The 26,943-nt window shown below is 40.5% G+C and overlaps 1 protein-coding gene across 1 annotated transcript in view; it reads right to left on the bottom strand.

Annotated features, from left to right (window-relative positions):
• Window positions 1–6,904, bottom strand: part of LOC150091207 (programmed cell death protein 6-like) — a 65,653-nt gene extending 58,749 nt beyond the window's left edge. The window contains exon 1 of the mRNA XM_090389595.1: window positions 6,701–6,904. Within this exon, the coding sequence (XP_090245721.1) occupies window positions 6,701–6,904 (204 nt within the window). The remainder of the gene's footprint in view (window positions 1–6,700) is intronic.
• Between the last annotated feature and the right edge of the window lie 20,039 nt (window positions 6,905–26,943).

A 26,943-nucleotide genomic window follows, 5' to 3' on the forward strand; every position in this document is an offset into this window, starting at 1 on the left:
AAAGATTTCTCGTGATCTGCCTAACCTCCTTTGTGACTTGGTTACAGACCAGCTTATATCTATCATAGGTTTCTGGGTCACCTATATATATATATATATATCCCATGCATTTTTCATCTCTGCTGCAGTCTAATTAGTTCATCTGACCGCCATTTAGCTCGAAATCTTGGACAGTATTTCTTAGTTGGTATGAAAAGCCTAGTAGCTTCCAAGATTATTTCTTTGAATGCTTCCCATTTTGAATTTGCTGTTGATAACATTATCAGTTGGTCCCACCGTATAGAATTTAAATACTGTCTCAGCCTACCGTAGTCACCTTTACGAAAACAAAACCATTCCCTTAACCCCTGATGGTAGTTACCTCTTTGAGTAAATCCCACTTCAGCACATTGTGATCAATGCCATAGATGGTTCCTTTATCTGCAGATTCTTAATGCATGAAGATTCACTACTGATAATCAGATCAAGAGTATTATTCTATCTAGTTGCCTCCCGAACATGCTGCTGTAGAAAACAATCATCCAATAAATCCACAAAAGCCTTGCTAGTGTGTGAGCTACCAACCTACAAATTACAGTCAATATATGGGAAATTAAAATTCCCCATTATGAGACACTCTGATTTACTGGTCCACTCTATTTCTCTGCACAATTGCTCATTATACTCATCAGATTCATTAAGCCTATAACTCACACACCTACTCTCATTTTTCCTTTCCCAGTGCTTATGTCACACCAAACAGACTCAACATTGCAATTTTCACCAACATCAATTGGATGCACTTCCTTAGAATTTATGTTTTTTAACTAACAGTATAACTCTTTCTCCCTTCCTGTCCTGTCTATCCTTTCTCTACACATTGTACTCCCCAAATTCCAATTCTGCACAGCTTATGTCTGTGTGACTCCGCGTCTCTCCGATAAACCAACGATATCTGCCTTTGATGTCTTGACTAGCACTTCAATCTAATCAAATTTATTAACTATACTCCTAGCATTGGTGTACATACAAGTATACATGCACCTGTTTCTACTATTAGTTACCCTAACACAGCCCTTGTATTTACTTGTTCCACTATGACTCCCAGCAGTCCTGGAAATCCCCATTGCCTTGATTTCCAGGTTGCTGCTCAATTGCATTTCAATAGAAGCAGTGCAAGAATCACTTTCGCCTCTGCTAGCTGCTACTGTTAATCTATTAGTCCGTGTATCCCCCCAAGCTAGCAGTTTTCCGACCTACCTTACTCTTCCTCGATAGCATCAGCAAATATTCTTGCACCCTTTCTATTTAAGTTTATCAGATCCCTGTAGAAGCAGTCTCTCCTGTTAACAAGCACAGACCAGGCTAAGAAAAATTCTATCCCTTGAGCCTTGCACAATCTCTCCAGGGCCGAATTGATCGACAAAGCTCTCATCATATACTCCCTCCTATCGTGTCTGGGCACAATTGCAGACACTTTCAAATTCAATCCTAACTCGTGGCTTTTTTTTTCAACATTGACCTGTACTTGTAAGTAATTCCGCCGGTCTCCTACTCTCAATACCATTAGTGCCAACGTGTACAACGATATCACCCTTTGTGCCCTTAAAAGATGATATCTGCTCTACAACGACATGAACCTTTGTCCCTGTCAGACATAATGATTATCCTGCTGAAGGACGGCACCGCCAGAGGGGAAGACCATTGCAATGAAAGGGTGTACCTGGTCAGCAATCATGTTTAGGTAAAGTGTTCATTGTCTAACCGCCCCAGGGGTTTCTCCCATCTCCGTGTTGTGTACTCTGTGAAACACAAAACACTGTGAAGGCCAGAGATTTTAAAAAGTGTAAGGCATGTGTTTACGTTGTGTTGTTCCTCTGACCTTTTAGCCGTTGGGCTCCAAGTGGTATCCCCGCCCCCCCATTTCCCAAACTTAATCCCGAGGAGGCAGGTCAGGCATAGAGGGATTGCATTAAAAGTACGTACTGTAGCAGGCCCTGTCACCTAATTTCATAAGATTTGAGTGGCAAGGGCCTAAAAGAAAAAAAAAAAGCATATATTCAGTTAGAGTAGGGATGAAGACAGAAGAAGGGGGGGGAGAACAGATAGAAGTATCGGGATGATAGGGAAGGCAACCCCAGAAAGGTTAGCGGGGACTACTCTCACCAGAAGAAAAGGGGGTGGCAGGGAGGGGAGGAGACAGAAACCCATCCCCTCTCTTTCCTTACCAGGGAAAGGGGTTTAAAGTGAACCGTGTAAGGACACCCAGTTGATAATGCTAGGTGGCCAAGAATGGCAGTTGACATCTAGTGACACGCCAGTGGCATTGTCAGCCTTCATCTAGGAGATTGTGTTATTGGTGACATCCGTGAGAGTTAAGTCCACTTCTGTATGAACTTTTTGTCTTTCGTAGGTTGTCTTAATGCGTGGGTTGGCTCTATTCATAGGTTTTGGAACATTTAGGTGATCATTCCTAGGAATGCTGTTCTTCACTTGGTAGTTGTCTTTGGTGGGTGACATCTTCGGAGCATGGATGGTAGTTCACACCAATGATGGTAAAGCTGCTCAAGTTTTGCTGCCTTCTTCCAGTACCATCAGGGTCTCGGGGTTCAATTTGTTGAGAGGGTTATCACGTTGCTGCGATTAGTTGTCTTCTCCTCGAGAAAAGCTGCTGTGCATAGTTGGTGAGAGCTTGATACTCTTCCTTAGTATCCAGTAGGTGGTTTTCTTTGCCTTTTGGTATGTAAGTCAGCTTTGTGATGAGTTGGCAGCAGAGGTCATCGTAGATGGGGCACTCATGCGTGAGGTAATCCCAGTCCTCAGTTCCTCCACAGGAGCAAACTGAGTACTCTTCTAGGTCAAAGGTTATTAGGATTGCCTTTATTGCACCATGGCCAGTAAGCAAATACATGGCGTACAGGCCTGGAGAAAACCATGTCGGGGATTTTGAATAGACTCTCCTAATATCTGGGATGAATCTCCTGGTGTGTCCCCCTTGGTTGAATTTGTCCAGCAGTCCTGCCACATCAGTTGCATGTGTGCTTGAAGTCTCCTCTTCTCCATTTTTTGGTTGTTGGTTACATTCAGCTCGAATCCCAGGCAGGTCCAGACACACCCCTAAAAAGATGATACAACATAAATTCCAGATCTCATCACCTCCAGGTCGAGGCGGAGGGCCTCCACCAGGACCTGGAGAGCGTGAGTATTCACAGTGCAGCAGGCAGGAGAGATGGAGAGCAGGATCGTGCATTGAGTGGAATCCAATATTCGTAATACAGCGAGAGAGTTCGCTTGTTGAGACCCCAGTACCGACGGGAGACTCTAGCAGTATAGTTTCTTACTTTGGTTCTGATGTATTTGAGATGAGCTTGGAAAGAGAGGTTTGTCTAGTGCTATGCCAAGATATTTGAGTTGCTCTGACAACTTTATGGTCTTGTTTCTAATTTTAATCTGTGGAGGTCTTGTAATGCAGAGAGTTCCTTTAAGAAGCAGAGAGTTTGTTTTTGATGGTGATATGGTCAGGCAGTGTGTTTTTGCCCAGTGCTGAAGGATTTGGAGCACGTGGTTTGCCAAAGTCTTAAGCTGGGCCCTTGAATTTGCAGCCACCGCAGAATGAGGTCATCAGCAAAGGCTTGTGAACAAACCTCCCCGAGATCAAGATGTAGAAATTCGTCCATCACAAGTTCCATAATGTTGGCCTCAGGAGAGCCCTGGGGGCAGCCATGATGTATCCGTCTTGTGAGTTTCTGATAAGGAACGTTTACTGTGACACCCTATTAGAGAGGTAGCTTTTCATGATATTGAACAGATTGTCTGGTACATTTGCTTGCCTGAGCCTGCGGAGGACGCTCGGCCACCATAGGGTGTCGAACACTCCTGCGAAATCTATTGCAATCATCAGGAAGTATTTCCTGTCTGCTTGGCGGGCCTGCGTGAGCAGTGCCTGTAGTGAGTAGTGCGGGCTTGCGTGAGCAGTGCGTGAGGAGCGCCCCAGTCTGAAGCGAAATGGTTTGGTAATACTAGGTTTGCTTACTCGTATTGGCTTTGGATCCATACAAGAAGGAGAAGCTCTAAGAGCTTGCTGCATAGTGGACAAGAGGGCTATGGGCCAATATGAACTTGGTGGATGTCATGATGATGTTTAGGTAAAGTGCAGTGTGTTTAGGGTCAAACGACACCATGGGTTCCCCAATCTCTGCGTAGTTTACATTGTGGTGTGATACAGTTCACTGTAAAAGGCCAGAGATTTAAAAGTACAGTATATGGATCATGAGGTGTATGATGTCGTGTACCGTTGTTCTTCTGGCCATTTAGCCGCCAGACCCCTGCTGAGGCCAGACGTTGCCCACACTTCGCCCCATGGAGGCAGACCAGGTACCTAGTAGTTGTAGTTTACTCTGGCAGGTCCTGCCACCTAGTTTCCTGAGATTTCAGTGGCTAGGACCTTAAAAAAAAAATACGTTTGCTTGGGTTGAACGCTAGATTGAGAGATCGAAATTTGGGCGAACTTAATTTGGATGATATTAAATTTTGACTTGTGGGGTACACGCTGGCGGGCAGATAGAGAGGGAGAGGCGACTGAAGATTGGGGGAGAAAGACAGAAGAAATAGGATCAATAGAGGAGACGACCCCATTATAAGTCAGTGGGGCATGCCTATACCCTACCAGGAGGTAATCTGGGTTGGCGAGGAGGCAGGAGGGACAGCCTCCTGCTTCCTCCCCTACCGCCAAGAGAGGGAGAAAGATAGATGGGTTCACCACGAGTGCCGGCACCAATTGGCATTACGCCAGGCATATGCAGAAAGTTCTGGAGTCTCATTGGGCTGGTTGGAATTTAGCTGAGTAGAAAGTCACTCATGAGGCTGCATCCCGTGCGGGAGATGTCTACATATCGACATGTCGGGTGTGCAACTTTCGTGGGTTAGGTCCGGCTCGTGAGATCCACTTATCATGTCGGTTTTTTTTTTTGGTCTCTCTCAGGCAGATTGTTGTTGATTTGTATTGTTTGCTGTCATAGATTATTCATTTCATGGTTGTTGCTGTTGTGGTGGTGGATGCGGAAGAGTCCGTCTTCTTGTGAAGAGGTCTGTGCATATTGAGTGAAGGCACTATAGGTATCTTTTTCAGTTAGTATCAGATATTCCTGGTCTTGTAGCATTATTTGGATGGTGGTTATAAATCGGCAGCGGAAATCTTCGTACAGTGGGCAGTCGTACAACAAGTGCCCCCATGTCTCGCGTAGACCGCAGGGGCATAGGGGGGTGTCACTTAATTCGAATCCATGGAGTTTCTCTTATGGCGTCATGGCCGGTCAACAGGTCGGTGGCGAGAAGTCCAGGAGAAAGCCAAGGTGGACAGTTTGGGTACACCAGTTGGATATCGGGAATAAATTTTCTGGTGTTTTCACCTTTGGTTGATGTCTGCTAGCGGTTTTGCTAGCTCTGAAACGGTGAACCCTGAAACCGACCACGTTGTGGTCGGTTTCAGGGTTCAGGGTTCACGGTGAAGTTCAGGTGGTTAGCCTCCCGTCCCCTTGGAGAGTTGATATGTTAGGCCGCAGAAGACTATTTCCAGGTCTAGGGGAAGATTCTCCGTCAGGGCCTGGAGAGCGTCCGTGCATGCCTGCTTACAGTATTGCAAGCTCTTGTTATTGTAAGTAATATATACCGCTGCGTGGTGTCCAGTTTTCTTCTGTTGACGGCCGTGGTGGCCTTTCAGTACCACACACCAGCGGCATACGTTATGGCAGGCAGGAATACGGTTTTATAGACTAGCTTGAGGGCTCTCCTCCGCTTGGCCCCCAATCCTTGCGGGAGACCCTCATGAACAGAGCAGAGCATCTTCGGATCTTTTTCTGCATGTAGGTCAGATGAGGGGTGAATGAGAGGTTATTGTCTAGGACAACCCCGAAGTGTTTTAGTTCCTTTGTGAGCTTAATTGTTGTGCCTTGGATGCGGATTTGGGGTTGTCTCCTGATGTTCAGGGTGCCTTTTAGCAGTACTGAGTTGGTCTTCGTTGAGGATATGCAGAGATTGTTATCATTGGTCCACTTCTGTAAGGTGTCAATGGCACAAGTAGCAGACGTTTCTAGCATGGCTCTGCTGTCTTCTCGCAGTACAAGGGTCAGGTCTTCCGTGTATGCCTGAGTTGCCACACAACCTAGATCTAGGTTTAGGAAACTGTTGAGAACCACGTTCCAGAAGAGCGGACCCAAGACTGAGCCCTGTGTGCAGCCTCTGAAGATCTGTCTGGAAATGGAACGATATGGAGTTTCTACGACAACCATTCTGTTGCCAAAATATGTTTTGATGCATTGGTATAGGTTGGCTGGGACGTTGGCTTTCCGGAGTCTGCTGAGGACGCTTGACCACCATAGGGTGTTAAATGCTAAGGCAAAATGTATTGCGATTACAAGTAGATATTTATGGTTTGTTGTTTCAGCAGCTCTGGTAATGTTTTGCAGGGCATCCAGAGTGGAGCATCCCCTTCTAGAGCAGAATTGATTCTGTGATTGTAGGCCTGCAGCAGGTTTCGATTCTATCTTTGAGGAGCTGTTAAAAGAGTTTACTTAGTACTGAGAGAAGGACTATTGGTGGCTATGGCTCCAGAAGGTCCTGTTGCTTGTTTGGACTTTTTAGGATTAAGCACAATTTGGCAGTTCTCCAAGCTTGTGGAAAACATCCCTCATTAAGGCAGTGATTAAAGAGGGGTGAGTATTACCTCTGGAATGGTCTTGACGGCCTTCTTGATTTCAGGCTCCAGTAGGTCAATACCCGGTGATTTCTTGTTGCGCAGTTTTGCTGCAGCAGTGTGAAGTTTGGCGATGGTCAGCGGTTCTTCCTTATTGGTGGTAGTACAGGTATCATTGTCTTGACATAATTGTTGCTGTTCTGGTGTAGTGGGAGTGATATGTCCCAGAAACATGCTGTCCAAGATGTTGTTGATATTATCGTGCCAGGTCTTGGTATTAGTCCCTAGCGGCGTCTTTGTTGTGAGGATGACTTCTCCCCTGGGGAGTTTATTTGTTGTTATTCTGTAAACAACCCCCCCCCCCGGTCGTAGAAACTAGTTGCTCCCACGAGAGCTGTTTTCTGAGTCGAATTAGAGCCGTGTACTTATTTCTTGCGGCGCGATAGTGGTCGCAGAGATGGTCTATTTCTGCTGCTGGACAGGAACATCGTGCTCTTTGGAACAGTCTTCTCCTTCTGTTCACCTCGCGTCTGAGCTGTTGTAGTTCCAGTGAACATCAGGGGACAGCCCTGAAGTTGGATTTTTCCTTTGTATTGAGCGGTTTGCAATGGTAGTGATGAGGTCCACCACGGCGGTTTGGTTCTGGTCCGGGCTCAGCCCCTCTATTTAGACGACTTGTGCTGCTTCTCTTAAGGTAGTCTGGAACAGTGGCCAGTCTGCCCTCTGTATGGCGTATTTATGTTGGATTTGTCGGATTGGTTGTTGCCTGTCTATGGTGCGTCGGAGTTCGAAGGTTATGACCCTTTGGTCCGATGTGGTCCAGCTTTCCCTGACCATCCCATCCATCCTGAGAGGTGACCAGCCAGAGACCTTGAGGCGAGCGTAACATCAATTGTGGCTTCCCACATTGCGCTGGAAAAGGTGGTGGGGTTATTTGGCTGATTGAGTATAGTGAAGGTACTGTTTGCCAGGAACTCCTCTAGGTGTTGTCCATTTGTAGCGCTGCGATGCCCTGGGGTTTGGCTGAACCACGGGGATCGACAGTTCACATCCGCTCCCACGACGATCCTGGCATTCTGTGAGTAAACTCTGCAGATACCTGGTATCTGGGAGGATATCTCCCCCTGGGCGGCAGTACAATGAGACTGCGTATAGTTCCCCGAGCAAGGTTATAATATGGGCACAGGCGGCCCAGGATGTACAGTAGCTGGAAATCTTGGTTACAGTGATACTAGGGTTTCTAACCAGGATGCAAGCCCAGGCGTTGTCTCTGTTGTCCTGAATTATTTTGTAGGGTAGGGGATATATCCTCTCACCCCCCCCCCCCCGGCTTTGCACGTATGGCTCTTGGATAAGTAGGATATCGAGGTTCTGTTCATTTGCTTTCTTGGTGAGTTGTCCGGCCACGGCGTTAGATCGCTGTGCGTTTAGCTGCGCGAAGTTGGCCCTGTCTAGGTTAGAAGGTCTAGGAATTATCAGTAGTGATTCTTCATGCATTAAGAATCTGCAGATAAACGAACCACTAGGTAGCAGAGATCACAGTGTGCTGAAGTGGGATTTACTCAAAGAGATAACTACCATTAGGGGTAAAGGAAAGGGTTTTTGCTTTCGTAAAGGCGACTACGATGATCTGAGACAGTATTTAAATTCTATACATTGGGACCAACTGATGATGAAGTGGGATCAACAACAAATTCAAAATGGGAAGCATTCAAAGAATTTATCTTGGAAGCTACTAGGTTTACATACCAACTAAGAAATATTGTTCAAGGTTTAGACCTAAATGGATGTCAGGTGACCTAATGAGACATATGGCAGAGAAGAAAAATGCATGGGATACATATAAATTAATGGGTGCCATGGAAGCCTATGATAGATATAAGCTGGTCTGTAACCAAGTCACAAAGGAGATTAGGCAGGCAAAGGCATATTATGAGAAATCCTTGGCAAAGGATGCAAAGAAAAACAAGAGTTCTTTACTTTTGTAAACTCTAGAAGGAAAGGGATGAATCAGATTGGTCTACTGGATATTGATGGTTCAACTGTTGATGATCCTGCTCAGGTGGCCAACAAACTAAACGAGTATTTTTTCATCTACATTCACACATGAGGAGTTATTCAGGAAAGGGAATGCCAGAGGTGAAGTAAACTCTGGCAGTGAGCTAGATGATTTTGTAATAACTGAGAGGAAAGTGGAGGAGAAATTGTTGAGGATAAACATAAAAAATATACCCGGGGTGGATGGGATCAGCAAAGGAAGTAAGCAAACCCTTAGCAAACCCAACAATTATGAGAGCTTCTTTGGACTCAGGGGACGTACCCATAGACTGGAGATGTGCAAATGTATCCCCAATTCACAAAGGAGGATCAAAGGCAGACACAAGTAATTATAGACCTGTTTCATATATGTATGCTTGTGTACGTCATTGTATGTAAGTCTATTTGTTAGTTAGTTTTTAGGAGCATTAGCAACTAAGGCCATATTGCTCCGGGATATGCGGTGGTCATTCCCTGACCTTTCCACATCCTCCGTATTTGGTGGTGACGGGCTCGAACCCCGGTTTATTCAAGAAGCGTGTGCTGTGCACTGCTGCTCCTTCCCACCTGGCTACGGAGGCGCCAGTCTATTTGTGTTAGGTGAGAAACGTGTCCACTTAACCTGCAACATAAAAATAAAAAAATAAAGTATGTGTGCCGTCCAATTCAGTGTACTAAGTCGTATACGTGCGTGAATTTGATGATTGCATGAGAACCCCCAATAAGTATAACTGTTTTAATTGTACCTATATATATAGTAGGTTAAGACCTATATATATATAGTAGGTTAAGTTGTATGTGTCTGAATGCCAGGTCATCTATAGAATGTTGACCTATGTCTTGTCTACTTGTATGATGATGATAAATGTAAGATGGCAAATATGTGAGAGAATGTAGTGTAACAATCTGTTAATTAGCTTGCCTCCTAAATATATGTCATAAAAATGTGTACTAGTGTACACATGTGTGCAGTTGGGTTGTGTACAGTATACTGTGTTTTATTCTGACAGACCCTCCCTGCCTTGCTGACATTATGCCCTCTCGTCTGAAGCATGATATGGAATCTGCTGGTCTGGCCAGTGCGGGATTAGAACAGAACTAGACTATGTCTAGAGTGCGATTTCCTTCCCCACATAGGGCGCCCTGGCCGTATCACTTTACTCCCCTTCAATATTCATTTATTATTATTTATAATTAGCCAACCAATGGCAACCACGCTGTCAGTTACACATAATTTAGCAGTACTCTAATACCGTATACTCCCTCTCCTGTTTCCCCAAGTACAGCGAAGGAAAAACTGGCATTACCAAAACAGATACATATGAAAAAACTGAGAGTAATCAAATTACATAAAAAAATAAATATACATACTCGTATAATTAAATTTCAGACAAAGTCCAAAGTTCATCGCAAAAAGCTACATCTGTTCAGAGTCTGTTGGAAAGCCAGCAACACAAGGAGCTGTCGAGAACAGAAATGCCAGCACAAGGAGCTGGAATTGCAGTGAACAAAACGAAAATGATGCTACTAAAGGCAAACTAAAAATTTCCCCGGTCCCCCACTTATCAAACTCTGTAATAGCTATCTCACTATGGTCTCCGAACACAAGTTCTTAGGAATTCTTATTTTATCGGAATTCCTTTTCTTAACACCTTAATTACATCCAAGATAACTTTAAAATTACACCTTCATGTTAATTAAGATCACTGAGCAACTTTGGAGTCTAATTATCGCATTCTGTAAAAAGGTCTTTCGGCCATCTGTTGCAATGGCGCTGGCGCCTGGCTCGGGTACACCAAAACAGTTCATTTCAAAAAAAATTACAGTACATTCAACGATCGTGCTGAATGCTGGCTGTTTTCTATACGTCGGGCCCTACTGGTATAAAAGAAATGATGAATGAATGAACAAACCAAAAAAAAAAAAAAAACTTTTAAGGGTAAAAATACAGTATATAATATGTGTACTGTCTATAAAATGTAATAAAAAATTACAAAACCTAAAGTGTAAGAAAAAGTCAAAAAATTTTAAATGTAAGAAAAAAAATATAAAGTAGAAAATGTAAGTAAAAACTATAAAAAGTAAAATAGTGTGAATGTTGATTGAATGAAAGTTATGATTAATTGCATGTTCTATCTTAGCCTCTTCACAGGACAGACTGATGGCTATGCAGGCCCTCAGGGGCCTCATGGTTATCCAAGCTGATACCATGCTAGCTTTTGCTAGCTGGCATGGTGTGGGATGCTGACACTGGCCATTAGGGTAACTTCCCAGGCCAGTGTGGGACAGAGCTGCAAAAAGCACGCTCCACCATAGGGATCTCTTTCCCTATGTTCTTTTATTCCTACCACTTGAGATGATTGAGTCTCCTTCCCCCATCCTAGGTGGTCCCTACCCCTCTTTCGCCTGACGGCTCACCTCACCACCCACTTTCAATTCCCACCCCTCTGGACCAGAACGGGCATTCTGTACCAGGGGGTCACCGTACTGTTTTCCCTTTCAAATCAGGCGAGTGCCTCAACTACTGCCCCCCCCTTGTTCTCTACCCCCTTTATCCCACCTCTTCCTATCTCCCAATTATCTTCTTTCCAATATATATATATATATTTTGGCTCTCCTTGGATGCCTAACCTACCCCAGGGTTCGCACCGCCAGAACTTTCTTCTCGCCTAATTGTTAATAGTTCTCCACCGCCCCCCAGGCTAAGTGGCCAGAGAACAACACAATCCACACTAATACATTACAAAACACACACCCTGGTCTTATGCATATGCAAAGTAAATTCTACATAGAGTAAAAACATGGATTTGGGGAAGACCCCAGGTGCCAAAAAAAAAAAAAAACATACACTATGTCGGGCGTGCAAGACCGACATACAGCCAAAATCCGGCACTACAAATTTCTCCAGGCTATCCAGTTAAGTTCCAGGGAATCTCAGCTAATGACCACTCTAAACCAAGGCTGAGCGACGCCGTTGCTGGAACTTGCGTGGACGGACGGGTAATTGGAAGCAGCCTTCCTGATGATCGCTACTTCCTGGTAGTAGGTAGGTAGTAAGGTGGCCAGAAACAGCTAAACAACACTCTCTCTCTCTCTCACGCACACTTCATATCGCTCTATATACACTGTGAAGCTGTGCCCAGCAAGCACAGAGTAGCTGCTTATAAAGTAGCTGCTTTTTTCTATAAGCTTATACAAAAAAGCATTGCATCCTGTCCTCACCTAACAGATTCTTCTAGTGTAGTTTCCAAATGTATACAGGGTGGTCCGAAAAAATCGCCCTTTTTTATATCTATTTAGTTTACAGATTCTTGATAGTTTTTATAAATTTTTAACGATTTCCTTTATTAAAGAAACTCAAACGCTGTCATCTAATGTTTAATACCGAGGGTTTAGTGTCAAACAACGTTAACTACAAAATCATTTTGTAGTTGATGTTTTTGTAATTGACCAAAAAGAAGTCATTTTTGACATTTTCTTGGCTTACCGGAAATGTACTTACAGCCTAAGCTAACGTGTAAAATACTAGAGAGATATAGTTCTAAGACATTATATGCATTATTTGTATAAAGTAAAACTAAAGTTGTCTCAAAACAAAAATGCAATTTTGTAGTTAACGTTGTTTGACATTAAACTCTCGATATGTTCCTTTATGTAGTAGAATGTTAATATCTACAAAAAAAAATGTTGAAATCCCCCCCCCCCCCGTTGTTCAATACAAGCTTCAGCCCTTGCTATAACACTCCTACAAGCCCTCATACGCATTGTAATGTCAACTTCGGCAAATTTGTCCCGATTTCGGCGAATTTGTTCATTTTAATTCAGAAACTGTTCGTGGTTTCATCTTGTAGACAAGCTCTTTTATTACACTAGATGGTGATCATATCTTCATCAGACCACCATATCTTATCAGGAAAGCCCTCGTATTCACAAACTTTGTTCAAGAAAATTTCACAAAATTCCAACCATCTGTCTTGATCACTATCATGCCAACTTTATGGCACCTGGGGAATGTAAGGCTTCATCTTGTTCTCAACTACGGTTGGAACACATTGCTTTTACTAATAACCAACTCTGCAGATAGAGTCGACTGGATTCTTGAGGAGTTCGTACCAAAGATTGTCTTAATTCATCCGAATTTTCTGCCGTTGTTGCTGAAACTGACCGTCCTGATTTTTTTTTTTTTTTTTTTTTCCCCATCATTTACGCGTCCTGTTTCTTCAAATTTTCTGATCAGTCTTATGATATTACGACTTGGAACTTGCCAAATATTAAATTCTTCTGCTAACAAACGAGCAGCTTTAGCTCCATTATTATTGTTTTGATAATAATGTTTAACTACTGTCAATGTTTGTTCCTTTGTTAAACGATAATCCACCTTCATTTAATTAAGGTAATCTTGAATAAAATTATATTTCAAATCTGAAATAGGAAATTAGAAAACAAAATTAATAAGAACAGAAAAAAAAAACAAAAATTAAGATGTTATTTGAAATAAACATTTCAAGTTTAAAAAAAAAAAAAAACCGTTACTTTTGGACCAACCTGTATATTACAGGGAGAAAGCAATCAAGAACATGTCGGAAAACCACCTTCCTTGCCATCAAGACTCTCGATCAAAAGGCACAGCTTGACAATTTCTATCTGGACAGCACTGGTGCCACTGACTCCGTTACTGTTCTCAAAATAAACTCTCTTCTTAACCAATTCTATGGGATATCAGGAACCTGTTCCATAAAGTAACACATTGGCAGCTCAATACTTATTGAAATGCTTATTGGTAGACGTACTGGCAGGTCACTGTAATACTTCTGTGATAGTAGTATTTCAACACATTCTAGAGGGAGGGAGAAATCCTATCGGCCTTACTTTTCTCCTCCTTAATTTTGCCACCAACCTCTTACTTCCGAGAGCTCAGCTTGTCCAGGCCTTAAGGTCTGGACCATATCTAAGTCAGAATGCAGCAGGGAATTTTGATGGGCTTTTATCGCAACGTGGCTGAGTTAGTCGGTCTCACAGGGGGAATGCATTTTTTTTTCTTCCGGAAGCTCCGGATTTTCGTCTAGCAAACTGATAAATCGAACACAGAATACACGAAATTAACAGTCATAAAATACTGACGCCTCATAGCCGCTGTTTCTTTGGCGCTTAACACAAACACTCATTTCTAAGGCTCTAGAAGAGCCACTACCAAAAACGAATTATCCAATCATTACTTCGTAATCACAAAAAAAATTATTTCTTGTCTTTGTTTGCCTATAAACACGCAAAAATTATTCCACCTTACCATCTGAAATAAGAATGCGCTCTTCCTAATTTCTCCAAATATTTTCGGTCAAATAATTCCAAATATCTTTTGGAACTATTTATCATAAAGACTTGGGAATCTATTTTGATGAGAAATTCCTCTTTAATACACATCTTCAAAAATTTAAAACCCACCCTATTAAAAAAAAACGACTATTAAGACAAAATCTAATTGACATTAATAATGCAATTATTATCCTAAAACTTATTAAGATGCTTACTCTTCCATTGTAAATAGCTCTGAAGCTTGGTCTGGAGCTCCGCATTCTAACCTGCAGAACCTTAGAAGATTTCCTAAAATGGACAAACCTTAAATGGTTTTGTTCATACAATCTCCAGAACTTAATTATCCCGAAACTTGGGGTTTCCTGATCGTAAGTTACTTATCAGCCTAAAATTAAATTAAATTATATAACCAGGAATGGCCCTCACCTTCTATTCGGAACAGAATCTGATGTTATATTCCTCCTCGAAAGACAAAAGTCCATGTCCTCTCCGGTCCTGCTTGATGATAGCATTAAAATTCTAAATACTCTACTAGTATATTTTTCCAGGACAAATCACTAATGCATTCCACGTTAATTTTTCACAAATTCAAAATGATAAAAAGTACAAAAGCGAAATCCTCACAAAATTCTAGTACCAGATAATCGCGACGTTTTTGATATACTGCTGCATCTTGTATAAGATCCCAGTAATGTATTATTCTGTTATTTAATATTTGAATCTGTGCTTTAATTGATTATTACATTTATAACTTTAATATTTATGTCTTAGAGGAATCTACTACTGTTATGTAATAGACTTGTTCTGTATATTATTTTATATTTTCTGTAAAACCCTCTTCCCTTTGCCGTCCTGGGTATGCATGACTGGATACCTTTATAAATTATTCACGCGCAAAAAAACGGAATAATAAACAAGCAAATAATAACATCTTTGTCGTTTATTATTTATTTATATACATTTATCGATTTTAATTTCGCTTAACAATATTTAAAATAACTGTAGTCTTTCAAACTTTGATTTTAATTTCTTGTTTGAAAGATTGGTGTTTTCACCTGAAGTGAGGTAAACTTCCGTCTTTGAGCTATCAGCCTCCTCCTTAAATAGCTCTTTGTTCCATTCACTGCTTTTTTTTCTGTTGTTGTTTCTTCATTGCGACATTGCTCTGTTTCAGCGAACTTCAGTTTCCCGTAATGACTCCACCCTCTCCCTTTCTCTTCTAGGGCAGCTCTCAGCGCTCAACCAATCGTGCAACACAAAAATCGTTAAATAAAGTTATGACTACTGTCATTGGTTAGCTGATTGCAACATCCAGAAAGGTTTATTTGAGAGTTTTTTTGTTGTTTTTTTTCATTCCTAGAAAAATATACTACGCTTATTTTTGCTTACTTACTTTTTTCTGTCCCACTACTCCTTTGGATGATAAACACCACACAACCACAACAAAACTGACCGTTCAATGAATGCATTGTTCTGATATGAAGTGCATATCATGAAGGGTATCTGTTCAATGGACTTATTTTGATATCCCTGCAGTACCTCCCACCCCCTTAACATTAGACTACATGCACACCATGTATTAAGCCAAAAAGTGGTATGTTCTGTGTTTTCATCCTGGGTTCCCTAGCAACCACTCCCCATATAACAGTGACCCACATTGTTATCTGCCTCTTTTCGGTGATCCACGGTCAAGGTCAGGTAAGTCTGCTTTCTTTTAATGTCTGATTTTCACTTGGCCAAATTCTCTAAGTAGATTCGACCAAAAAAATATATGAAAAATGTATCAACTGATTGAACGATTGCTTGATAAACCAATAAACAGATGGACTGATTGATTTATTGTGCGATTTCCTGCTAGACAGGTTGATACCATTAGAATACGAGAAGCCAGAAGAAAATGAAAGATGAGCGAAAAAAAACAGGAAAGCAAGATTCAGATTAAAAGGAGATGGAACGGAGAGAGAGAGATTTTTTTAATAGCAATTTAAATAAAAGGGAAAAAAAATGGTGGAATGCAGAATAAGGATGACATAGAAAGTGCAATAAAATGATGATAAGATAAAATGAAGATAAGATAAGATAAAAAAAGCAGTAAAGAACAAAGTTTGTAGTAGTGCCTTTTTAAAAATATAAAAAACAGATGCAATTTGTATCTCACGTATGAAATAAATTCTATTCTTCATATGATATCGAAACAGTTTCGGTTAGAATAAATGCTTACAGGTTAAAAAAAAAAAAAAAAAAAAAAAAAAAAAATATCAGTTTCTGTGAGTAAAAACAATCTGAAAGTGGAATTCTCACAGTTACAAAGAATTCCGGAACTAGGGGCTATAGTTTCAAATTACAGAAGTTGAGGTTTAGATTAGGTTGTAGGAAGTTTTCCTTTAGCCAGAGAGACGTTGATTGCTGGAACAAGTTGCCCTCGCAGGTAGTTGAGGCTGACAGTTTGAATAAATTCAAAAGTCAACTGTATGGTTACCTGTGTGAGGAGGGAAGTGCATAATTTATATTTTCTTATCTACTTGGTTTTCTTTTTTGCCAGTGCAGCAAAGCCTGTGGCTTCCTTGCACTATATGGAGAATACTATTACTACTACTATCATCCTCCCCTCCGCTGAAACCAATTTAATTGGCTGCGATGTCTATAAAATTTCTTCCCGTTCCGACTGTAACCGAACAAAAGTATTTTCCACATAGTGTGAAAAAAACAGCTTTACGAAAATCGTATGAATGTTATAATAATATTTTTTTATTATTATTATCGAGAATGCAGTAATTTATGTAGTTTATCTAGGATTTAGTTGGCTCAAATGGAAGAATAAAGCTGCGTACATCTTAACGCCTGAGTTCCGGGTTCATCAGTAAGTTCATATTAATGCTTGAGCCTTCGTATACTGCTCAAAGGTAACTGCACTTGCTGCAAAGTATTACACTGAAAGTATTTTGCTCAGATTACTTCATCAACCAATTGTGAAAATGGACGAAATAATCAAATTAGTCAGTAATGCAGTCAGCCATGTTCTCCATTTAATCGGTATCATTTCACAGATTCAGATGTTTTTATTTCGATTAGCTTTTCAATGCAAAAGTAAGAATATTTAAAGAAATGTGAATCAAGGATACAGACCAGAAAACATGTGGTCAGGGGGCAAAATACAATATCAAAGTTCGCAGTTTCACAGATTTCTCTTCAAATGCTGCACATATCTAAGCCTATAATGCAATTATAATATTCATCATTTTATATAATTATAAAATGATGGTCAATAATTTAAAGGTGAAAAGTACAAACTAAAATAAGCAAAAAAAGTCCCAGTGAACATCGGGCCGCAAATGAACCGTTTTCGAGATAATGCACATTTTCTGTTAAGATCCGCCACTGACTAGGGGGGCACTCTGGGAGGGTAGTCTGTATTGCCTGAGATCTTGTACTGGATATGGTAGGGGTACAGTAATTGGTGATGTAAAATTCGCCACACACTGCTATGACTCAGTACACGCTCTTGCAGAACAACCCTCCTTGTCGAAATTCCTGGATTTTCTTCTATTCTTTCTAACATCCTTTCCCCAACATCAGGTGTTTTGCTTCTGGGCCTACCTGCTCATACTCCATGCGCGAAGCGCCATGTTCTCTAAGGCGTTTTCATAAGCGCCATGTTCTCTAACGCGAAGCGCCATGTTCTCTAAGGTGATGTACCTGATGAATGTGCGCCTGTTGTCTGCCTTCGCTGGGGAAATGCTTCTTGGTACAAACGTGCAACCTCGAGTGCACTGCCGTTGGCTTTACCGTACATGAAGTGCATGTCCGCATACTCTTCGTTGCTGTAACCTCTTTCCATGTTGACTATCCTTTGGCAACTACTAGTATGCCTGCTACGTCTCAGAGCATTGAGAGAAAGAGAATGGGCATAACCTAACCTAAACAAACAAGTCAGTGGTGGATCCCAGATCTGTACAGTTCACCTTGTCAGTGGTGGATCCCAACTAAAAATGTGCAATATCTCGAAAACGATTCACTTAAGGATTCATGTTTACTAGGGCTTTTTTTGCATATTGTAGTCTGTACAGTTCACCTTTAAATTATTGACCATCACTTTTTAAACACCCTGTATATACTGCATCACTGGCTTCGATGCGGTTTTAAAAATGTGGCAGGCATATTGTTTCACTTCATTTAAGATCTCAGTATGCAAAGGAAGAATTTAAATCACTATCTACGAAATTAATAACCATTACACGTATATTGAAATCATATTAGTTTTACAGTAGATTTGAAAATGAAAGTAAGGAGTCACAATCGCTTCAGTATAAAAATTATAGCACATTACTTTCAACAACTCTTCCATAACAGCACAGTAGGCTCGCCATTATGCCGTCACCATTTTAGAGAATTCTGTGTTCAGATCCATTCAGGAGAAATCCTTGAAAGCCTCTCCAATTGGGGATGAAGTTAGCCGATCTCAAACGAATGGATTATGATTTTCCCTGTAAGTTGATCCTGGTTTTTTAGCACATTGCAATATGCAAATAGGCCGGGGAACACGCACTTGATCAGCATGGCCTTATTGGGCATCTAAGATGCCGAATATAGCATAAAATTAAACCAACGACAGCAATAAATCACCTCCTCATTGGATTGGGTACGCCGCTCTGAAACCTTTTTTGGGATTAGGGTGTATATATATTTTTTTGGAATTTTTTTTTTTTATTGTAAAATGCAGGAATTTTCTATGAACATTCACTTTACTAAAAAAAAAAAAAAAAATTTTCTGCTTATACTCCGGGACGACCAAACAGTCAGAGGAGTTAACAAGATAGACAGAATACAAGAAACAGCACCGTATTCAGCAGTCACGGGCTTGAACCCCGGTCACTCAAGGCACGTGTACTTATGCACCCGCGCGCCATATATATATATATATATATATATCACTCAAAAAGTACTTTAATTCGCGTCTGGCTTCAGAGACGACACTGATTTCGATTCCGTTGCTTGCAAATTTCGGGCCGCATGCATAAAACATTTACGCCCATTAAGTTTGCCTGTTCGATAACTGACATCATTTATATGCAGTCTGGTATGCATAAAACTTTTATCCATCGCATGATACTGTTAGGTCATAAGCATAAAACAAATCATTGGACCGAAAAAAAGTTGTATACATACCAAACTGTCAGTAAATGATGCCAGTTGTCGAATCTGTAGAGTTAACAGTTGGTAGAAACTTTATGCATAGTGCAAACACAACTTAGTGCTGAACTGCATAAAGAGAACTTTGCAGACAGGTAAGTTACTGTTATTCTGTACTTGTATATGATTTGTATAATTTAGGAATTATTGTAGAGGGCTCTGAGTAAATACTTCAAATGGCCAACTAGACTGTAAAAATAATAAAAACGCCTCCGGTGTCGTGTCTCGGTAGTGTCTGATGTAGTTTCAGAAAATATTCTAAAGAATATTCCTCGTTATTCTCTTCCTAAATAAATAAATCTTTATTACTGTAGCGCAGAGGTTCACAAACTGTAGATCGCGACCCCCCCTTCTCCGGGAGGGAGGATGGGGTCGCGATTAGAGGAATTTAAGGCGGTGTGCAAAATATTTTTAAATTTGCCTCAGGTTTTAAATGTGGTTTGTTTGTTTGTAAGTTTTATTTTATAAAGCTGAAGGTACTTTATAATTGTTTTATACATAGATTAAAATATAATTATTAAAATTAAGTGGAATATTTATTTCTTACCCAACTGAAAACCCAAATGAAATCATTAGTTTTATTTATGGAGGGGAGGTCGCACAAATTCATTTACCATTTTAGAGGTGGTTGATGCACAGATCCATTTATCATTTTAGAGTCGCGATATAGCAAAGTTTGAGAAGCTTGCAGAAAGTTGCAAAGGCAAGTTTTTTCTGTTATGAAAATTGCACTGGTATTGTACTCCTTTCAAACAGGTGGTCTCGCCAAAAGGGTAATCGGCCATTTGTTTAAAAGATTTGATTTAAGTATGACAGCCTTTTTCAGGAATAACTGGTCCGTCCCTCATTAGACATCAGGTGATTTCTACCGACAACACGCAAAGCGATATGAGCTGCCATGAAGTATACGAAATCGTTTTAAAAGTCGTAATATAGATAAAACGATCTGTTGAAAGTAGGGCAAATACTAGCAAACTCGTCACAAAGCCAAGTTTGTTCTGTTGTGGGGGAATTATGACCGTTGCATTGCCCCAGCAATGCAATGAGGTCATTTTGCTTAAAAATTAACTTTTTTTTTTTTTTTTTTTTAACGGTGACTTCAAGCCACGAAAGAATTCCTGGGAATCGCAAAGTAGTGTAAATACGAATGCACATTTCTCAAATGCAAATATTCATACTGTAGATTTATTCAAAACATTAATGCATGTCTCATTTAAAACTTCCTGGTCACAGGGAAAAATGTTACTACTTTACACGCTACTTTATTGTGAACGCATTTCTACACGCCGTACATGGATAATGTACGGAGAGTTCTAAATATGAGAATATTCTATCTATTAACGGCCTTTGAGTGGTCCGTCAAAAAAGTGCAAAGTACACATGCTTTGAGTGACCGTGGTTCAAGCCTGCATGACTACTAAATACGGTGCTGTTTTTTGTATTCTCTCTATCTTGTGAACTCCATGTGGTCGTCCCAGCGTTTAAACAGAAAATTTATTTAAACAGAGTTGTGTCTTGCCATTTCTACACCTTCTTATTTGACTGTACTGTATTCTTTAGCAGGCTATAACAGAGGCAGTTTTTCCGATGAGTCATTACAGACGCCAGTGAGTATGACAAGGATTATTTCGGGGAAGGAAAAGACAGAGAATGGAGAAGGTAAACCATGAAGCAGCGTGATTGGATACTCTGTCTTTTACAATTAACGTTATCTTTTGGAGCTAATAAAATACTAGAAATTTTTCTGGTGGTCTAGAAGATCTTCACTAGGAGGTCTTTTATCTTCAGTTTGCCTACAGATCTCTCTCTCTTTCTCTCTCTCTCACTGTATTCCGTTAACACGCAATCATCGAAAGAAAATAAATTTGCAATTGGTTTGCTGTTATTTAGAACGATCAACCAACCAAAGCAGCTAACATGATGGGCCAGGGTCAATCCCCAGTGATGGGAATCGAACCCGAGCCTTTTCTGCACAGTGAAAAAGAGACGCTGTTTACTGCATTAAGTGAAACGGGGATGTTCTCCTGAAGTAGTACTTCATTGCATATCCTGTAAAAATCTTCCCAACATAAACACTTGGTTTTCCACTTTGACCTAAGGAATTCATTCAGATGAACACGCTCTCTCGGTAGCACAGTTGGTAGATTTGCCGTCCTCCCCACACCAGGTGGAGAAGACCTGAGCTCGAGTCCCGTCGATGATTGAGGAAATTTTATGGGCCTTTTCCACAACGTGGCTGAGATAGTCGGTTTCAAGCGTGGGTAGCATGTTTTTTTTCCTCCCAGAAACTCGGGTTTTTAGTCCAGCAGACAGAAAATCGACCACAGAACCCAAGAAATTTACAGACAGTATATACGGAGCAATATGGCCTTAGTTGCTGATGCTCCTAAAAATGAAGCTGCTATTACAACAGATGAAAACCCATCGCATCAAAAAAAAGCTAATTTTTTCAGCAAGCAGTTTACATATGTTTCAAAAGCTAGCAGGCGGTGTTTAGTTTATTTAGTTTTTTTTTTTATTATTATATTTATTTATTTTTAGTAGGGTCAGGCGCGCGGGTGCATAAGTACACGAACCTTGAGTGACCGGGGTTCAAGCCCGTGCTGCTGAATATGGTGCTGTTTCTTGTATTTTGTCTGTGTATCTTGTGAACTCCTCTGACTGTTTGGTCGTCCCAGAGTATAAACAGAAAATTTATTTTTATTTATTTACTAAGATGCCATATCGCTGCTTTCCCGTCTTCAACAGGTGTATAACTACAGCTCCGTAGCGGGTTCACCAAAAAAACGAAAACTAAGGAATGATCAAAATTTTTGAGAAAAAAACATAAAGTGTATGTAGGTTGCTTGTAAAGCAAGGTATCAGATATTTTCGCGAGATACAAGGAAGTGGACTTATTCTGCATTTTCCGAAAAAAAAAAAAAAAAAAAAAAAAAAGAGAGAGAGAGAGAGAGAGAAAGGAAGACTCCTATCATTCACGTTATTCCCATCGCCAAAAAGTTCCTGTCCAGTTCCGCCTTGAACTTTGGTCTTGTCTCGCCTACCAACAAAGATATCCCTCCCTCACTCACTCAACTTATTCATTCCTTCAGGGAATCGTACATGCAATCAGGCTCCCCCCCCCCTTTTAAGTTAATATTTAATCACTGAGCAATGAATTCACATTAGAGCACTGCTCTTCAATAATATAGTCCCCCATCACATTCTGGCAGTTGTCCCACACATATCACAAGTATAATAATTCCGCTGTCCTAAATATTATAGGACATTCCCATTCTACAAAATATCAATGCATCATCAACAACATCACTGAATCGCCGTGGAAGCTGAATCAGAAGAACAGGGGGCCATGTGGCCTCAGGCTCAAACAGTGTTTTGAATAGATTTTCCCTCAACAGTACGTGCATTTTCGCAAAAAAAGGTTTGAGAAGCATTTGTTAAATAAAAAAAAAACTACTTATACTTCAATTTTTTTTTTGTGTTCTGTATTCCTTGTGTATCTTTTCTTTTTTCTTTTCTTTTTTTATGTTATGGCTACTTGGCCCAAATGGTTGGATTCATCTGGATATCTAAGAGGGTTAGTATCCTTGCCAGATGTTTTTCTTTCTTTCTTTTCTTTAAGGTCCGAACAGATGAAAGTTGGAAAGGACAAGGTTCAGGAATGTGTACTGAATGAGCAAGCACCATCTCCCAAACGTAACTGAGACTACAGGTGGTTTACTTGTGTACAAGCCCTCGTGACACAGTTGATATAATCGCCGTCCTCCCTACACCAGGTGGAAAAGACCCGAGTTTGAATCCCATCAATGACATGAGTAATTTTTACGGGATATTTTTCACAACGTGGCTGATTTAGTTGGTCTCAGGAGAGGGTAGCATGGTTTTTCGTCCAGTAAACAGCAAATCGACCACAGAACACACGCAATTTTGCAGACATATTATACACGGCGAAATATGACCTAAATTGCTGATGCGCCTCAAACCCTACTACAACCTATTTGTGAACAGGTGGCAGATTACCCCAAAGAGCAGATTGTTTCTTGGAAATGTTGAAGCATACACAGCTCACAGTTGTTGATAAATTTCTATGTGCGTAATCCTTCTAGAATGCGAAAATGGTTAACTGCACGCGCCGTTTCATTTGTCCATATTTCAAATAGGGCACCGTTCTGGTTTAGTAAATTAATATCAACAAAGGTGTACGAGTCCTGCAAAAAGAAGAGTAGAAAAGAAAAGAAACGACTTTTCGCTACTGGAGAAAGCATGGCTTCTTCCCACACAACTCAGTTATTTTACTTTTCAAACGGCCCTGGATAATTGTTCCCTTCAAAGAACAAATTTAAAAATCGATAGCTATGCTCAGTTAACTTTCTTTACACGAATTATCAAATCTCTTATGAATTGGAAAACCCTAATGGATAATTCAATAAATCATCTTATACTACTGTAAAATCCAATATGTGGAAAAATTATTTGGAATTATATTTCTCAAATCGTGTTATATTAGTGGAAAATTGTTTTCCTCTAGTATAAGAGGACTTTAAGATTTTTAGCTCCATCCGCTGAAGAAGATTTTTAGCTCCATCTGCAGTTGCTGCTCATTCTTTCGAAACGATTTTTAAATCCAAGGTCAGTTATTTTCCTTGCGGTACTGGACTCAACATGCTTTGGAAACAATAACAAACTTTATGTTTATATGAATAAGAAGAATAATTAGTCTCATTAAGTGACAAAGTAGTTTTACTTTTGAATTTATCTACTTCTAATAGCTGAGACAACTGTACTTCAACTATCTTCCTAAAGGAAATTGATAATGGAGTAAATTTTCTGGCAGTTTTCTTTCATTATTCAAAAATCAATATTTTGCAGTCTATGTTAAAGTGTAGTACGACATTTTTTAGCTGGCAATCGCCAGTTGAATTAATCTAGACCCGTGGAATGCGTTGCTTCCCAACGCATTCCACGCTGTCTGAAGGTGAACGTCACGAGATCTAATCTTCTGTTTCTCCCCAAAAGTTTATATTTGTTTCCCCTTATTCTCGTTTCACTTGCCAACATGAAAATAACCCCCACTCCTTCACTCTGCTTATTCCGTTACGAGTCTTAAATCCTCTATCAGGTAACCCTTCTTCACTCCGCTTATTCCATTACTAGTCTTAAATCCTCTAACAGGTGATCCTCCTGAGGTGTCTAGTCTCTGCAGTTACCTCAGACGTTCCTCATAAGAAATCCTTAGCACACACAACCAATCTAGTTGCCCTTCTTTGGACCATACTAGAAGTTCTATGCCCTATTTGAGATGAAGTCTTCACAACTAAATACAATATTCTAAATGAAGTCTCACCACCGCTTTATAAAGAGGAATAATAACATCCTTCTCCTTGTTAGCAAAGGTTCCAAAGTAACCCCTATATCTGCCTGGCCGAGTGCTTATACCGCGCCCTTGTTGGTAGCACAGTTAGTAGAATTGCCGTCCTCCCCACACCGGGTGGAAGAGACCTGAGTTCGAGAACCGTTGATGATTTGAGGAATTTTTATGAGTCTTTTTCACAACGTGGCTGAATTATTCGTTCTCGGGCGAAGGTAGCGTGGTTTCTTCTCCCGGAAACTCAGTGTTTTCGTCCAGCAAACCGACTAGAGAACACAAGCAATTTACAGATAATATATATGGAACAATATGGCCTCAGTCACTGATGCTCCTAAAACAACAACAGCTATACTGCAAGGAAAAATTCGTATCCGCTTTATCACGAAATCTCTCTTATCCTGCACCAATTCTAATTCTATTCCTTCATTCACCACCAGATTTATTTTCACAAATGCAAAACTTTACATATATCAGGATTAAAGTTCAGTTGCCAGCTATCAGAGCACATGTCTAACTAAAGCCGGCACAAGGGTTTCAGGCGCCCTAGGCGAGACTTAAATTTTGCGTCCCAGTTGTATTCTGTACTACTATCCATCCATCACCCTGCCTACCAACAAGCTTACCTATTCCCACCAATTCATCTGTCTATCCATTCATCTATAATATTTATTTGCTTGCTCTATATTATTATGATTTATTGTATGATTGATAATAACAATACATTTCTTTATTTAGAAATAATTATTACCTTATTCAATTAAATTATTTTTTAACGACTAAAAAAAAAAATACATTTTTTTGGAATGCGCCTAGGCGACCGCCTAGGTTCGCCTAATGGACGGGCTAGCTCTGCGTTTAACCGAATTTTATGTGGAAGAACCTTTATGTTCTTCCACATAAAGTCTACGCTGGCGAATAAATTTCTTCAAAGCGAGGATACTCGTTGGACTGAGTAGCCAGCTATATCTTCGAACCTGAATCCAGTTCAGCATGTCTGAAAATGCATTAAGTAGAAGTGGAGTACGTATACCCTTTCCGAACCTGCTATGCCCCAAATGCTATTCTGCTATTTCAGAGGAACGTGATTTATTGCCACAAAGTCATATCATCACCCTTGCAGACCGCATTTTGGTACATAGAGGATTCTAGAATGAGGTTAACTTGCCCCAATTCGTCATTCTAAAACATCCCAAACATGGTCTAGCATCTTCAGGTCGGAAGGTCTGGGTGACCATTCCGTCCAAAGAGTTCTCCGCTGACAGGTAATTCAGCGCCAGCTGAGCCCTATATGGAAAATCATTAAAGCCTAAGGACACTGGACAAAAAATTAGTCACTTGTGGTATTTAGGGAATTTCGTCAAATAACAGCGCTGATTCGCATAAAGTTTCTTTACAAGCCACACAGCAGAAAAGTGACCTTCCATCTTCTTTAGTTCTGCTCATTTTGAATTAAACCTTCTAAAAGTGAAACATCAAAGGACCTAGGAGTAATCTTGGACGACGAGCTGTCCTTCACAGAGAATTTCATTACCACAAGAAAGAAAACCTTACCAGCCATCTGGCGCTCTAAACGAGGATTGGCTGGAGTACATTATGCTAAACCTGTGAATTAATACGTTCTTAGGTGCGTCGCCCGGGTTTGCTTTACACGCATCGATTATTTGGATAAAAATACACGTGAAAACTTTCTTAAGCATAGAAAATTGGTTATAAATGGTTAAATAAGGTTTGCCTTTCACTGAATGAAGAGGAATTTTATACACGAACTTGGAGTGGACACGTGGAAGTTTACTGTCATTAGAACAAATATGCATATTATGATCAAGTTTCCATAACCTGTATAGTCAGCTTATTAACACCTAGTTATGATACCGGGAAGTACTGGCACTAGGAAAGTGAAATGATACCGGAAAGTACTGGTACTAGGAAAGTGAAATGATACCGGAAAGTACTGGTACTAGGAAAGTGAAATGATGCCGGGTACAAATAGATGTCGGGTCCTCCCACAGCTTAGACCACGTTAGGGATCGCTTTCACTAATGTTAGAGAGATGCAAGTGTGTTCTCCCCAGATCATTAATACATCGACAACTAGTTTCAAGAATTAGTCTCAACTTATCTCTAACGAATGTTGACCACTGGTTTTAATCTACAAAGAACGTTGTCCGCAATTAAGTCAGTCAGCCTTTTCTGCTAGAGCAAGATGACAGGAACATAAACATTGGTCGTATCTCATATAGTTGCCTTTCCTGAACCATTCTGTAGATAAATTGCTTTGAACTGCTGAGAGCTCATAAAGAGAGAGAGAGAGAGAGAGAGAGAGAGAGAGAGAGAGAGAGAGAGAGAGAGAGAGAGAGAGAGAGAGA

Source organism: Mastigoproctus giganteus, chromosome 1 (genome assembly GCF_048544385.1).
Source record: "Mastigoproctus giganteus isolate SK-2022 chromosome 1, ASM4854438v1, whole genome shotgun sequence".
In the NCBI taxonomy this organism is placed as follows: Eukaryota; Metazoa; Arthropoda; class Arachnida; order Uropygi; family Thelyphonidae; genus Mastigoproctus; species Mastigoproctus giganteus.